The following is a 17,312-nucleotide window of genomic DNA, read 5'->3' on the forward strand; positions in this document are numbered from 1 at the left end:
GCATGTACAGGGGAGGATATTGACAAGAAAAGTATGATATTGTAGAATTCTAGGGTATCTGTAGTATCAATTCTCCTTGTTTTGTCTCCCATATTATGGTAGTCCCACCTTAAAATATCAAAAGACATAATTTGGGGAAAGATGTGTCTCAAATCTCTTCTCCCATTGGTATTTATGTTTGGATAGTAGAGATAAATTTCCCTAGGTATACTTCTAAACAACAATTCTTCATATAGAAATAGAAGCTTCCAAGAATTGAAAATTTATTAAAATTCTGCTCACTGCCACAGCTGTCTATGGTAGTGATATTACAGATAGAACATGGTGACATGACACATAAGCTAATGTTTCGTACATACCCAAATACTTAAGTTTGAGGTAAAAATAAAAACATGCCGTAAAAAAGAGTTTCAAAACATGTTGAGAGGCAGAATGTTTCCTTCTTTTAGAAACAAATGGGATGCATTTCAGATTCTTGACAAATTGTTTTGGCTTTTAATGCTTCCTTTGTCTTTTCTGCATTCAAGACTACAAAACAGACATCTCCATTTCATTTATGTAACTTGCTCCACTGACTTTCCTGAGCACATTCACCCTTTATGACATAAAGAGCTGTTTCAAAATGAAAGCAATCTGCATTACTAAATAGACTCAGAAAGTGAGATAGCCTGGTGAGTGTCAGATCTGTCATGTTCTATTAAATTCAGTTAAGCATCTTAGAGCACATACTTCAGGATATTTCAGGCAGAGTATAAAAGTCAAGGCCAAATTATGCTAATCCAGGATTCTTGGGTCAAAGGGAAAAAAGACGAAGGCCATTTGCCTTGGTATCCCTTTAAAAATGACTATTATTGAAAGAATAAACAGACACAAATAAAATAAATTGCAGTGGTAATTTCCTCTGCAGGGCTGCATAAAGAATCACTAGTCTTATTGTAGATGTCCCGGGACATCTGCCTGCTGTTGGAAGTGTGGTTACAGCAATGGAACCTATTTTCACCAATGGTGGACCTGCCCGCAGACGGTTAAATATTGGAAAAAAATACGGCAATGGATTTTGGAAATTACACAGATTAATTTGGAATTAAGACCTGAGATTTTCCTATTGGGGGCAAAACCTTTGAATGTTAAGTCAGATATATGGTTCTTGTTGATTCACATTATCACTGCAGCAAGATTAGCGTATGCGCAGGAGTGGAAAAATCAATACTTACCGATAGATTTGAAAATAATATATAAAATTAATGAGTGTGCGGAATCAGATAGACTAACTAGATTGATCAATGGTAAAAAAGATTCAGAATTTTATAACAGTTGGAAAGTATGGTACAATTGGGTCCAGAAAAGGTGGGATAGAATAGACATATGATTATTCAATAAAATCCACTAACAGAAAATATTCTAATAATATCTACTGGTTAATATATAATAATTAATTAATTAATAGTAATATGATATTCTAATAATAGTACTTCTAAATCTCTATGTATTGTAAATATTTTCTAAATTGATTAAATACACTCTATATTTCTTAATTAATTAATTCCAATAAATAGCATTAATAATAATTCATCTATACTTAAGTAAAGAAAATGATGATAAGCTAGAGCAGTGCTTTTCAATGTTTTTGTTGGGCTCGATATGTTTTCAATAAAGAAAAAAGAAAAAAAGCCAGTTCTTTTACAACTCTTGAAGTCTTTTCCAGTTACAGTATGGCGGCCTCTATTCTGCACAGTCACTGTATATAATCCTTACTTTGCCAAGACTTTCTCACTCCTTCCGCTCAGGCAGCTAAAGACGGGGGTAAAAGAGAGTCCATTCTTCTTTTAATCTCCTCTATTTAAGTTATTTCTCCTCACCTTCGTTTTGTCTATTGTAAAGTTTTTTAGACTTTCTTCACTGCTCCGTATTTTGCCCCTTCCTTTTTGCTCGCCTTTTCAGTTGCCGCCCGGTTACACTTTGAGATCTTCCTTCTTCACGCTGTCCCTCCGGAAAGAAAAGAAACTTTCTCCTCTGTTTTGCGCTGAAATTAGTAATCCAAATTAGTTCCGTTTCTGTTCAACCTCCGCAATTTTGCACTGTGCTCCCTCCTTTGCTCCCGATGGTCTCAATCGGCTCGTTCGGGTCTCTGGGCCGACTGTGCTCACCGCGCCAGCCGACTTCTTCCCGAACCTGGATTGAGGGCTCTTTACGGTACGGCGGGAGATCGCACCTCTCCTCGCCTCCCCCAAAGCTTCCCCTCTTTATTCCCGGTCTCTTCGGGACCGGTCTCCGCCAAAAGCAGGCGCCAAAGCTCGGAAAATCGGCAACAGAGAGAGAGCTCTTCTCTTCTGTGCCGCCATGACTCTACGTCACCGCCGGAAGTCCTCTATTATTAGAGGACTTATTATTATTATTAGATATTAAGATACTAAGAATTGATCAATTGTATAGTTTTTAACTAGATAAGATATTTATTTATATATATATTTATATTTGTAGCTATATTTATATTTATATTTAGATTTATATTTATATTCTCATCACATTCTTAATTGATTTATATATAATTTCATACAGAGAGAATTAATTATTTAAAAGAATCTATTCATTTAAAGAAGGGTTAGTGGATTGATCTTTTATAAGGAGGGGGGAAAAAGAGAAAAGAAAAGAAAGGAATTATAGAAATTATAGAATTTGGATGGTGATTTGGGAGAAAGTTGATAAAATACTGGGAGAACAATACAAGATTTTGAAAGAAATGACTAGCACCACCACAACCACGTTGAAAACAGCTAAGAAGCCAACACCATTTTTAACAGGAACAGGGGCCTCCCCAGTGACACAGAAAACCTTGGAGGGAATGTTTGCATCAGACAAGCAACCCAGTACACCTAATATGCCAACAATGCAGGCCACGCTTATAACAATTCAGGAAACTATGGTCAAAATGCAAGAGTGTATGACAAGAAACCATGAACAATCTAGAAAAGACATGGACGAGGTAAAGAGAGAAGTTAAAAATGACATTCAAAAGATTGATGGAAAAATGGACTTAATACAAGAAATCATCCAAAAAAATGACCAAAGGATAAAAGAAATAGAACAAAAAACTGAATTGACGGAAGAAAAATTAGAAGCATTAGATACAAAAATGACAGGATTAAATAAGGAACTTGAGAACACTGTGGCCCAATTAGAAATGGAGAAGGCAGCATTCTATTTGCGTTTCCAGAACGTAGCGGAAGACCGGGAGGAAGATTTGACGATGGTAATGGCTGAGATGATAGCAGAGGCACTCCAGAGAGAAAAAGACGAGATAATTAATGAACTAGATGAAGTCTACCGAGTCCACACTAACTACGCCCGACAAAACAAACTCCCTCGGGAGGTACACATAAGATTTGTAAGAAGGAAGGTGAGGGATATTGTATATAAGATAACAAAGGACGAACCGATGTACTATAGAAATAAAGAAATAATCACCCTAAAGCAAGTACCTAAAAGAATACGAGATTTGCGAAGAGATTATTGGTTCCTGGCCACGTTACTAAACAGAAGATATATACCATTCAAATGGATAACCCCGGAAGGAATGTTAGTATCGTGGCAGGGAAAGAAAATCAAGGTGGATTCGCACAGCAAAGCAAAAGAATTATATGACCAAATGATGGGGGCTGAAGTAACAAATGGTAATAAAGAAGAGGAAGGACGATATATCAAAGGAAAACAGAAGAGAGATCGGGAAAGAACACCACAACAAGGAGGGAAAGCAGATGAAGGAGAGACCCAGGAAGAGGAAGGAGTACAGACAAGAGGCAAAAAAAAGGAACAGGAAGAAATAAAGAAGAAACAACAGGAAAGTTAATAAAAAAAAAAAATGGAACGGACTTTAAAAATACTATCTGTAAATGTTAATGGACTCAATTCACCATCCAAACGACACCAAATTTACAAAAAAATTTTGAAACAAAAATCAGACATTGTGTGCCTCCAGGAGGTACATATAAGAAAACAGGATATCAAATATATACAATATAAAAAATTAGGTAAAGAATACGTTTCATTGGCAGAAGAAAAAAAAAGAGGAGTGGTGGTATATATCAAAGAAGGAATAGACAGTAATATGAGGTATGTAGATACAGAAGGTAGGATAGTTATGGTAGAACTAAATCTTGAGCTCAAAAAGATATTATTGGTAGTAATATACGCCCCAAATAGTCAACAATTAGAATTCTACAAAAAAGTGTATGAGAAAATTATAGAACAAAAAATGGAGAATGTCTGTCTGATTGGGGATTTTAATGCTATATTAGATGTAAGAAAAGATTATGAATGTGGTCAACAAAACAAAAATAAAAAAAATGTATTACCTAAAACCTTTATGGATATGGTGGAAGAGTTAGATATGGTAGATAGCTGGAGATGTCTTAATCCCGAAGCAAGAAATTATACATATTATTCGAATCCGCATAAATCATGGTCAAGGTTGGATATGATTTGGGTAACTAAGATGTTAATAATGGAGATAGAAGAAGTAGAGATTTTACCAAATAATTGGGCTGACCACAACCCGATAATGATGAAGTGGAGAGGTCAGCAGAGAAAGAAGAATAGATGGACTATGAACACACAGATTCTGCAAGAAAAAGAATATAAGAATTATATAGAAAAGGAGTTAGAATGGTTTTATAAGGAAAACACAAAGCAACACACTTCCCTACAAAACCTATGGGATACAACCAAAGCATATATAAGAGGCCTCACGATATCATATAATGTAAAACGGAGAAAAGAGAGAGAGAAAGAATATAACAAATTATTAGAAGAAATTCAAAATTGGGAATGTAAATTGCAAAGAAACCCAGGGGATGAAAAAATAAGGTTAAATTGGTTAACAGCAAAACATAACCTAAACATATTAGAGCAGGGGAAATATGTAACAGCATTGAAATATACAAGACAAAATTACTTTGAAAACGCAAACAAACCAGGGAGATGGCTGGCGTATAGGCTGAGGAAGGAAAGAGAAAAAAGAACAATTCAGAAATTACGAGATGATGAGGGAAGGATTCAATGGGCCCTAGAGGAAAAAAAGGACATAATAGTCCAATATTATCAAAAACTGTATGAAAAGGATATAGTAACAGAGGAGGAAATTGAATACTATTTAAAAGGGGAGGGATTGCAAATACTAACAGAGGAAGAAAGAGAATTATTAGATAAGGAGATTACGATGGGGGAGCTAAAAGAGGCACTGAAGAGGCAAAAAAATAATAAAACCCCGGGGACAGACGGTTTACCAATAGAATTCTATAAGACATTTGGAGACTCATTAAATGGAATACTGTTAGAAATATACAATGAGGCCCTAATGGAGGCAAAGCTACCCAACACATGGAAAGAAGCATACATTTCCTTAATATCTAAAGAGGGGACAGATACCACACTAATAAAAAATTATAGGCCGATTTCTTTGTTGAACACTGATTATAAAGCTTTCATGAGCATAATTGCCAATAGGATGAAAATAATATTACAAAATAAAATACACCAGGATCAAAATGGTTTTCTGCCTACAAGGCAGATAAAAAACAATTTAAGAATAGTATTGGATGTTCTAGAATATTATGAGGTGCATCCAGAGAGACAGGTAGCACTGATCTTTCTGGATGCACAAAAAGCTTTTGACCAAGTTAACTGGCAATTTATGAAGCAACAAATTAAAAGTATGAATTTTGGAGAAAAATTCACTAAAATGATAACATCGATATATCAGAATCAGAAAGCATGTGTTTTGGTGAATGGTGACCCAACAAAATTCTTTGGAATAGATAAAGGAGTAAGGCAGGGATGTCCACTTTCCCCTTTACTATTCATTTTAACATTGGAAAATTTATTAATCAGAATTAGAGCAAATAAAGAAATTCAAGGATTAAAGATCAAGAGAGAGGATTATAAGGTCCAAGCATTTGCAGACGACCTTGTTTTTTTCGTAGAAAACCCATTAGAAACAACCCCAAAATTAATAAAAGAGATTGAAAAATTTGGAAAGGTAGCAGGTTTAAAAATTAATAAAGAAAAGACAAAAATGATAACAAAAAACATGACAATAAAACAAGTAGAGAAATTAGTAAAAGAATCCGGTCTGCAGACAGTAAAAAAAATTAAATACCTAGGGATAAATTTGACGGCCAAAACGACAACAATAAAAGAAGACAATTATGATACTTTAGTCCAGAAAATAAAGGAAGATTTAGAAAAATGGGGGAAACTAAAACTGTCTTTATTGGGGAAAATAGCAGCAATAAAATCAAACATACTGCCAAGACTCCTTTATCTATTCCAAACAATTCCAATAAAATTAGATAAGAAATTCTTTGATAATTTGGATAAAATAACTAAAAAATTTGTGTGGGAAGGGAAGAAATCAAGAATAAAATTGAATATACTACAAGATGATAAAAGTAGAGGTGGATTTGGACTCCCGGCATGGGATAAATATTACAAGGCTGCCAGTTTATTATGGATTAAAGATTGGATAACCTTAGATAATCAAAGATTGCTAAATTTAGAAGGGCATGATTTAATGAAAGGATGGCACGCCTTTATATGGAGTTCAGGAAATAAAATATATAAACATTTTAATAACCATACAATCAGGAGATCCTTAATTAACACATGGCTACAAATTAAACAAAAACACTACATGAAAATTCCTGGCTGGCTATCGTCTATAGAAGCAATAACTCACCCCAACATATTATCAAAACAAAAGATTCTAAAATATAGGGAAATAGTAGATGTTCAGGGGAATTTGAAAACTAGGGAAGAGCTCAAAGAACAAGGAATGGAAATAGACTGGTGGCCCTACTCGCAAATAAAAGTAAGATACAGAAAAGACCAAGAGAAAGAAGGAATAGATTTAAAACAAAATCAATTAGACAAATTATTAGAATCAAAAGAAGGGAAGCTAATCTCAAAAATTTACAAATATTTACTCGAATTCGATCTGGCAGAAGAGTTGGTCAAAGGGCAGATGGTAGCCTGGGCGAGGAACATAGGGCATAATATACAATTAGAAGATTGGGAAAGAGCTTGGGAAGATAATTATAGAATGACAAAATCGGTACCATACAAAGAAAATCATTATAAAATGTGGTACCGATGGTATCTGCCACCCGCAAGGTTAGCAAAAATGTATCCAAATGTGAACCCGGTTTGCTGGAAATGTAAAAAAGCACAGGGAACTTTTTACCATGCTTGGTGGCTTTGCCCAAAAATCAAAAAATATTGGAACAAAATAAAAACATGGATAATAGAAATAACAAATCACGAAATTGAATTAACACCTGAAGTCTTTTTACTCGGCATGATCAATAAAAATATTAGGAAGGACATAAAATACCTAATACTCCATATTATAACAGCGGCAAGATTAGCATTGGCACAACTCTGGAAAATTGACCGTTTGCCAACTGATCAGGAAGTAATACAGAAAATCTATGTATGCGCAGAGATGGATAAATTAACCCTAAAATTACAGGATAAGGAAGATTCAAATTATTTTAAAATATGGAATAGCTGGTACCAGTGGATAAGTCAGAGAGAGGGAATGCTTAGAGATGAAAGTTAGGAGAAATCAATGTAAATAAACAACTGCACTGTCAGAGAGATATAGAAGGAAATATAGTCACTGTGTGTATATATATATATGTATATATAACATTAGAAAGTAGTTGATAGATGAAATTGAGCACTATATATGTATAGTATATGTACTTGTAATTTGTGTGTTTGATTAAGAAAAACTTGTTCAGTTTTTCTTATAATTGTTTTAAATGTCTTTTTTTAAATATGAATAAAGTTTGTTTTAAAAAAAAAGAAAAAAAAAAGAATAGACATATGATGATGTATATATATGATGGCAAATATGTATGTATAAAGGAATGATTTTATACTTATGGACAATGTAATCATATTATACCATGGTGGCAGGATTGTATATTTTATTTGTGTATTAGTGTATAGAATATATTAATAAAAATTATATATATAAAAAGGAAAAAAAAAAAAGAATCACTAGTCTTGTGCAAGAAGATCCAGAAAGCATTTTCTGGAAGGCTTCAGGATAAAAATTATGCATGTTGAATGTAATCTCAAAAGAAATTAAGCATCTGGAGAACCCACATTTTACAAGCCTTCTGAGTAAAGTGTTCAGGCAAATGAAAATGTGGGAGATACTATATGACTCAGTGCTGGGTTTCAAAATTTTTTACTACCGGTTCTGTGGGTGTGGCTTGGTGGGCGTGGCATGGCTTGGTGGGCGTGGCTTGGTGGGCGTGGCAGTGGAAGGATACTGTAAAATCTCCATTCCCTCCCCAATCCAGGGGAAGGTTACTACAAAATCTCCATTTCCTCCTGATCAGCTGGGACTTGGGAGGCAGCAAATAGATTGGGGGGGGGGCAGTCAGAATTTTTACCACCGGTTCTCTGAACTACTCAAAATGTCCACTACCAGTTCTCCAGAACTGGTCAGAACTTGCTGAAACCCACCTCTGATTTGACTAGTGCTGTTGTAAAATTGAATGACCTGTCCAGTTTGCTTCTGTTAAGGAAATGGGGGAAAAAGTACATCTTTTTTCCTTTAGATGAGCTGCGATGGTGCAGTGTTTAGAGTGCAGTACTACAGGCTACTTCTGCTGATCACCAGCTGCCAGCAGTTTGGCAGTTCGAATCTCACCAGGCTCAAGGCTGACTCAGTCTTACATCCTTCCAAGGTCGGTAAAATGAGGACCCAGACTGTTGGGGACAATATGCTGACTCTGTAAACCACTTAGAGAGAGCTGTAAACCCCTATGAAGTGGTATATAAGTCTAAGTGCTATTGCTATTCTCTTCTGACAAAATATTTTAGGTTAGCTGTGTGAAAGTGGCATGATGAGATTGCAAGAAGCAACTTGCATGTCATTATGGTGGCAATTGCAACCAAAAAAAAAAAGCTACTTTTGCATTATTTCTGCACCTGAGAGATAAAAGGAAGACGAGTAAATATAACTTCCTTGCTTCTGTCAGTAGGCCCAGAAGCAAGTAGGCCCATGCCACTTGCTTCTATCAGTAGGCACATTACTCTGGCAGGTGTAGCTTCTTCTAAGAATGCAGTTTGTCTGAGGTGTGTACCATCCCTATAAGGTAGACTATAGTACCTCATTGGAACAGAAATGTGCAAACACTGATTGTGTTTCCTTTCCTCCCCCATTTTATTTTCATGACAGTTAGGGGTCTCTCCCCACCCTCTCTGAGGTGTGTGTTTGTGTGTGTGTGTGTGTGTGTGTGTGTGTACGTGTGTGTGTGTGCTGTCTGAGACATTTTTGCAAACAATTTTTTTGGCCTGGGTTCAAGTTTCATTTATCTGATCATTACCTCGGTAGTGAATCTTCCCTCTGTCCTTCAAGGCCAGCTTGTTTATTGACTACAGTGTGTGTGTTATCACACACATTTGATTTACTGGGGGAGGCAATATCCGCATAACCTTTGTTACTACAATTTGAGAATGTAGTCCCTTTCCCAAATATATAAATTAGCAGTTCTACACATGCTCTTCTGTAGTATGTGGGAAAGAGTCAAATGTTCAGAACATCAGTTTTGTTTGCAACAATGCAACTTTGTTTCAGCAGGCCTAAACATATATTGTTCTTTTCTATATTTCTATCCAATCAGTAAACAAACTTTAGTACCCATGTATGTGGGCTTGGGTGTTTTTGTTGCTCCATTCTAAATTCCACCAAATTATTTCTGTTGGTACATAGACTTTTCCAAGGCTACAATCCTGGTCAGATTTCCCAGTGCACAGAGCAAGAGTTATAGTCTGGGGAAATCTCAGAACGAATTTAGGAAATAAATGTTTGGTTCAAAAACAAGACTCTGCTACACTATTCCAGCAACTGAAACCCTTCATTTGATCTTGTAGAAGACTAACTTCATTCTAGTTATTGTTTTGAATCTACTTTATCAACATCTGCCAGCAATATAAAAGCTACTTTGTGAAAGGTCGGCAGTTCGGCAGTTCAAACCCCTAGTACAGGTCTCCTGCGTGAGCAGGGGTTTGGACTAGATTTAATTTAATTTAATTTAATTAATTAAATTTATATGCCGCCCCTCTCCGAAGACTCAGGGCTCCGATGACCTCCAAGGTCCCTTCCAATACTGTTACTGTTACTATTATGAATAGCAAGAAAGATCTACATAGAAAAAGCACCTAAATTTATTTGTTTACAAATTTAAACATAGATGAAGTCCAAGTAAAGATCATTATAAATTCTGAAAGAAAATTCATTTGTAACATAAATGAATGTAACATAACATTTGCAAATAAACAAGTTCAAAAGGTAATTTTGATGATGCAGTTAATTTAGGAAGTAGTAGAAATTTGTCAAAACATATCAAAGCTGACAGATTTTTTTGCACTGAAATAAATATGACTGAAAACTATTTAAATTCAGCTGGCATGGGCTCCCAACTAAAAGAGGGAAATGTTGTGGGCAAATCATATTCATCAGAGAGCAAGAACAATAGAAACAGAAAAAGAATATTCACCATACCTTGCTCACACAATCTCTTCGTGAGAGATCCTTCATCTTGAAAATAAATAATTCGCTTTTGTACAATACTTGCTCTGTTTGGAAAGAGAAAAATATAGCATTTATAAAAAGCATTAAATAATTAAGATATTAAAAGTAAACTTAGTGCAGGAAGTAACCTTATTTTCATTATATTATATCAATAGTTTAAATCTAACTAAGCCGATTTGGAGATAAGAATTGAAATAAGCGTGTGTGATCTTTTTTAAAAAAAACCCTATTCCTATCCCATCCCTTTCTCACTTTCAGTAAATCAAATTGTACATGGATGATTAAAAACTCTATGGACTATACAGCCATGAAACCAATGTTCTCCTTCCTTTCTCCTTCTTGTTGATATGCCACAACGCTCCAGATATCTCTTAAGGAACATAATGTCTCATCTTACTTAACATCCTCTATCATTTGTAAGAAAGAGAACTATCAAACAATATTATAATAAGTCACAAGTGAGATAAGCAAATAATTAGACCACAGAAATTCCCAGTCCATTATATAGGGGGGAAAGGGGATTACAGTTCCAACTCAAATGTCATTTTCTGCTCGTTTCTCATGAATAATGTTACTAACTCTGAAAGGGTGTATTCCAAATCCTCCTTGGTGGTACAAATTTCACTTTATTGGTCATGTTTCACTCTAAACCCAATGATAAAGAGGAAATATAAACATTTGAATACCTGAGTGATAAATTATCAAAATTCTACAAGGTCTTTCATCATGTGAATAAAGTTGATATAAGACATAGTTATAGAGCAGGAAGCCTTTACATTAAATTTCTTCTCTATCATGAATACTCTGGGGGTCTTATTAAAGCTACTCTATTCTCTTTCTACATTTGTGCACGTGCTTATTTTCATTCTGATTGCAATCTGCATCCGCCTCTGCTAAAGTCTGCCACCATTCCGAGAGCAATGACATCATTTTTTTAAACCATAGAATGTCTACAGTTTCAAGCATGATACTTTTAAGTAGGATTTAAGATCCCCATCTTACCAGCACAGTCATGAAAGAACTAGAGAAGTACTATAGATTCAAGACAAGAGTATTTCTGCCTGCTTAAAGAATGCCTTCCTTAAGTATAACTGTGATGGAATTCTTCCAGCTCCAAAAAGGATTGAAGGACCCTTTACAGAAGGCTGTCAGGAATTAAGGAGAGCCACAGTGAGAAGAAAAAGGCCATATGAATAAAAGTCTGCTCACAAAAGTCATTGTTTTCATTCTCAGAAGCTGCTTTTTCGTAAAGCTGATAGTTTTGAGATGATGCATCCAGTATTTTTGAAATATCAGACACTCTTTTGTAAAATTTACAGTCTTGTACGGCCACAAAAATGGAACAGACAAAGTTAAGCACAAAGCCAGATTTTTGAAAGTCTCTTCTTGCTCTTTGATGTTTAGAGTTTTTATGGACACCAATGCACTTTTTTCTGTATTGGAAATTCCAAAGTCACCAAAAATACAATAAGACATCTTTTCTTTAAAAAATATACTCCCAGAGCAAATCAGTTTCCTTTAAATGATATTTAAATATTAAATACTAACATTTATTTTAAACCTGTCATGATAAATGTCAATTTCTATCTGTGGATATCAGTAAGTATCATGGGGATGTGTGTAGACATATGTAATTCACTTCTTTGAAAAAGTTTTCTTTGTTTTGTTCTAATTTCAACCTACTTTTTTAGCACCAGACAAAAAAGAAATTGTCAGGGTCTGTTCTGTGCCTCAAGTAAAAAATGCCACTTATATCATTATAAAAAAATATAAATGATTAAATACCATTTATTTGGAAACCAGCAATTTCAAAGAAAAAAGGAACCCCTTTATTTCCCTTTATCATTTTCCTGCATTTGTGAATTTCATAGGCCATGAGATAACTGACATCTTGCTATAAATCTCAAACCTGTGGCTATGAAAACACTTCATATGATAGTGTAGAAACTGTCACTATTATTGTGCTTTCTTTTTTATTTTTTGTGTGCTTTCATTTGCCTCTCTCCTGCTTTTTTCAGTATCTCAAATCTTCACATTTACAATTACAAATAACAACAAGAAGAATCATAACAGTACAACTAAAGGGAAAAGTATAAATGTTTAGGGCATACAACAAGGGTGTATTTGTGCCGGGTAATGGGTGTAGTATATGTAATCTTCGGTGTAATGACCCAAGAACACAAAAATGAGGTTAGAAGATCCACAGAGGCATCATTTTGCAAGATAAAAATGAGAAATCCTAACATTTAATTATGTAGCTTGTAAAACTGTGGCTCCAGAATATACCTAAAAATAAGCCTATAGAGATAACAGGTCTAGGTTGTAAAAGCTTAGAAGAACCCTAAATCAGTGATGGCGAACCTATGGCACGTGTGCTGGAACTGGCACGCAGAGCCATCTCTCCGTGCACGCCAGCCATTGCCCGTTTCTCTTCCAGGTTCTGGTGTGCACATGCACACCAGCCAGCTGGTCTTTGCACGCACAGGAACACCAGAAACCGCAAGAGCAGCTCCCTGGCACGCATGTGCATGCTGGAAAGCTGAGCTTCCAGTTTCCAGCAAGTGCATGTGCACCTGCCAGCTGGTCTTTGCACATGCATGCGCCTCAGAAACCAGAAGCTCAACTTCCCAGCGCGTGCATTCATGCTGGGGAACTGCTTTTCCGGTTTTCAATGCTCTTGTGCATGTGCGCCAGGGAGCTGCTCTTCTCCTTTCCAGTGCTCCCCTGCCCACCCACCTGTGATCCTGTTTTGGCACTTGGTGCCAAAAAGGTTCACCAAAACTGCCCTAGATGATAACAGAGAGTTTTCTATATGCTTTTACTTCTATCTAGAGGTCATTTGAATTTTTGCACTCCAGATCTAGCAGCCCTGATGAAAGAGCTTACTAGATGTGGCCCATTACTTTGACTGCATGGTTTTATAGCATACTATACTGAATAGTTAATTATTTGCTATAACTATTTACAGACATCCAAATACAAGTAAAATATCTTGTTATACACATGTTTAAGCTTATGCCCACATGAGAAATACCCTCATTAAATTCTGTATATTTGTTTGGAAGGGAAGATGTGTGACTAATAATATGGTTCATTTTTATATTTAAAGGCTTTCTACTAAAAAAAAAACATTAGAAAGTAGGGAAGAATATAGCCCAATAAAGAACACATTTTCCTGACAAAAACAATCAAACCAAAAGTTGTTATTTTACAGTTTTCCATTTTTAATGGATACAGAAGATCAGGAGTTAGCTCACCTGGAATTAATCTGATGCTGTCATCAGAAGAAATTAAGGATAAAAATTATGGAATTTGGCATATGTTTCTCACAGGGATAAATATGTTTGCTGGAAAATATTGCTGTTTACAGTTTATTGTCTCTAAAACATGACATGAAAGATGAAAAACTAGTCATGTCATTTACCTATTTGGCCACTTTAGCATACTAGTTAGGGTACTGCCCCATAAAATTCCTGGTTCAAATGATATTTTCCCACAAACCTGCCAAGTCATCCTTAGGCAAGTTAGTCTCTTTCAACCACTCTGTGTGGCTAGAGGGAGGATTAGAAATATACAGGATAATTGAATCATACTATGGGAAGTACTGAAACTCTCAAGCACTACATAAATGCCAGGAATTATTAATACTGGAAAGTGTTGTTTTCATTTGTTAGGATAATAATCCCAAGTGACCAAACATGGAGTGTTTAGTATGCTTCTGTGACACAATTAAGTATTAGATGTCCCCAATGCACTATCACTATCATAAAATGATAACATTAATAAGCCACTTAAAGTAATTATGAACATTCCAAACAGTTTTTCCCCTAAGCTATTTGATTAAGGGTTTGAATATTTATAAGATTTCTGCTCCTTTTGTGTTAACAAGATTTCAGTTCTCGCTCTATTAAATTGGGTTGGATTTTTCCCCCCTGCAGTTCATTTAACTTCATCATGATAAGCCATCTCACTTCATATATGTGTCATTTGATTTAAATCAGTTTGGTTTCTTTTAGATATCACTGTCAGGGTGTCAGTGCAGTTAGTGGACCCAAGCTTTGATATGTACAGATGTAATTTTAAGGGCTGAAGCTGGCAACTATAAGTCTTGGCCTTTAGATCTCTTAACCATTGTCAGATAATATTCTTGAGAATTACATATGAATCCAAGAAACTGCAGAATATATTCTGCACTTTCTTGGATTCATATGTAATTCTAAAGAATATTGTCTGACAATGTTGAGAGATCTAAAGGCCAAGATTTAAAATGTCCCTTTTAACATGTTTTTTTAAAAGAGCTATGGTGGTGCAGTGGTAGAATATAGTACTGGAAGCTACTTCTGCTGACTGCCAGCTGCCAGCAGTTTGGCAGTTCAAGTCTCACTGGCTCAAGGTTGACTCAGCCTTCCATCCTTCCGAGGTCAGTAAACTACGTAGAGAGGGTTGTAAAGCACTGTGAGGTGGTATATAAGTCGAAGTGTTATTGCTATTGCTAGCTGTGTGTGATATATGCAACAGACATTTAAAAAGAAACAGGTTTTAACTGCCTGTTTGCTCTTGTTATTGGACTTCACTGCAGATGCTTCTGAGTTATCAGCCCCAGAGTTTAAATCTTAAGCCTTTCCCTCCCACTCTTTTTGACTCAATTGAAAATTGGCTATTCATTTCTCAGTGCCTGGATTGCACTTGATGTACAGTATGTTTGTACAATGATTCATCTAGATCACGCAGTGCTAGTTGCCAGTTTCAGCCCTTAAAATTACATCTGTACATCAGTGGTAGGTTTCAAAATTTTTTACTACCGGTTCTGTGGGTGTGGCTTGGTGGGTGTGGCATGGCATGGCTTGGTGGGTGTGGCAGGGGAAGGATACTGTAAAATCTCCATTCCCACCCCACTCCAGGGGAAGGATACTGTAAAATCTCCATTCCCTCCTCAATTCAGGGGAAGGTTACTGCAAAATCCCCATTTCTTCCTGATCAGCTGGGACTTGGGAGGCAGAGAATAGATGGGGGCGGGGCCAGTCAGAATTTTTACTACTGATTCTCTGAACTACTTAAAATTTCTGCTACCGGTTCTCCAGAACTGGTCAGCACCTGCTGAAACCCACCTCTGCTGTATATATCAAAGGTCTACCAATAGCAGTGACACATTGTTAGAGTTTGCGGCAATCCAACCAGCACACAAATAAATAATTCAGCAGGATTCATTTATAGAAGAAATTTGTTTATATACAATAATATAAAACATGATGCATGTATACAATACCCATGCAGCTCTTGCAACGTGGTAGCAAGTACAAGGACAAGCAGAAGCACAGAATCACAGAAGCTTATAATCCAAGGACAAAGTCTTATATATATACAGACCAGTTAAGCTAAGCCATGCCTAGGCTCCGAGCTGTCTCATGTGGCTCACAACAGATCCTGTTGTTTAGTCACCAAACAGTTCCCATTGGCTGACTTGTTGTTATGGCTATCCCAGCTCATAATTTCTTATACACTGTCACATATTAACTCTATTTAGTATCTTCACAGTAAAACATGCCATTGGCATGCTACTAGCACTTAATTTCTACAAGTTCCATCACACCCTCTAAGATCGGTATGCCTATAATACAAACTCCATCTTCATTATCTCTACATTCACTGTCTATAGAGGGTTAACATCTGTTCTGACATAATTCTAGGTTAAATAATAATGTCTTTGGAGGATTCCTCCAAGCCATTATTACCGACAAGCTCTTTAGTCAAAACTTTGATGAAGTACTACCTAGTATTCTTCCAAGCATATTCAAATGCTCTCATTGCCAAGCTTGAGAAATTAAAAGCAATTTCTTAATTAAGCCATGAAAAGGTTGGAAAAAATCTATGCTGGATTTAAAATACAAAGGATATAAAAAGGAACTTGTGTTTACAGAGAACAATCAACTGCTTGAAGTAGCCTCATTCTACTATGCAGTACTATAATAGTTTTATTTTGTATCTTGTCTAGGTATGGTAGCTTTTGCCAACTTAGAATCAGAAAGCTTGACATACTAAGCAATTAAAACAAAGGCCTTTCCTTTCCTTCTTTCCTTTCCTTTCCTTTCCTTTCCTTTCCTTTCCTTTCCTTTCCTTTCCTTTCCTTTCCTTTCCTTTCCTTTCCTTTCCTTTCCCCTTTCCCCTTTCCCCTTTCCCCTTCGCTTTCCCAGTTCTAAACATGCATAACAGGTGTAATCCTTCTGGAACATGCCTGTGATTTTGTTGTCATTACCATTTGTATTTTTAATTTTAATTCCAAATAAAAGTTCATAGGGAAAAAGCTGAAAGGAACACTGAACTTCATAACTTCATACTTCCTAACTGGGGCAGTGCCAGAGTTGCATGCTATGAGTCTGAATTCAAAGTATCCACAGATATATTTTGCAAAACATTTTTTCCCCATTTCTCTAATATCATGAGCTCAAAATAATACATTCTATTTGTAGAAGTTACGGTGATCAATGCTTCATGTATGTTGATATACGTTGATATGAAAGGTTGCAGGACTACATCAATCACCTTAAATTGGTCCATTTTAGAGCAGTGGATCAATTATCATAAGGTATTGTTCAAATATATGAGGAGGATTTTCCCCATAAATTCTTTATTCCAAACTCTTTATATCTTTTCCTTTGAGATAGAAAAGTGTTAGAGGAATATAGGAAAAAGGGAAGAACAGGAA

The 17,312-nt window shown here is 35.8% G+C and overlaps 1 protein-coding gene across 1 annotated transcript in view; it reads right to left on the reverse strand.

The window, feature by feature from the left end:
• The window catches only part of SPON1 (spondin 1), a 342,309-nt gene that overhangs the window by 209,449 nt on the left and 115,548 nt on the right, over positions 1-17,312 (reverse strand). Inside the window, exon 4 of the mRNA XM_070957497.1 lies at positions 10,580-10,653. Coding sequence (XP_070813598.1) covers positions 10,580-10,653 — 74 coding nt within the window. The remainder of the gene's footprint in view (positions 1-10,579; positions 10,654-17,312) is intronic.

The sequence above is a fragment of the Pituophis catenifer genome, unplaced genomic scaffold (assembly GCF_029215685.1).
Source record: "Pituophis catenifer annectens isolate HBS135680 unplaced genomic scaffold, rPitCat1.0.hap2 SCAF_1, whole genome shotgun sequence".
Taxonomy (NCBI): domain Eukaryota; kingdom Metazoa; phylum Chordata; class Lepidosauria; order Squamata; family Colubridae; genus Pituophis; species Pituophis catenifer.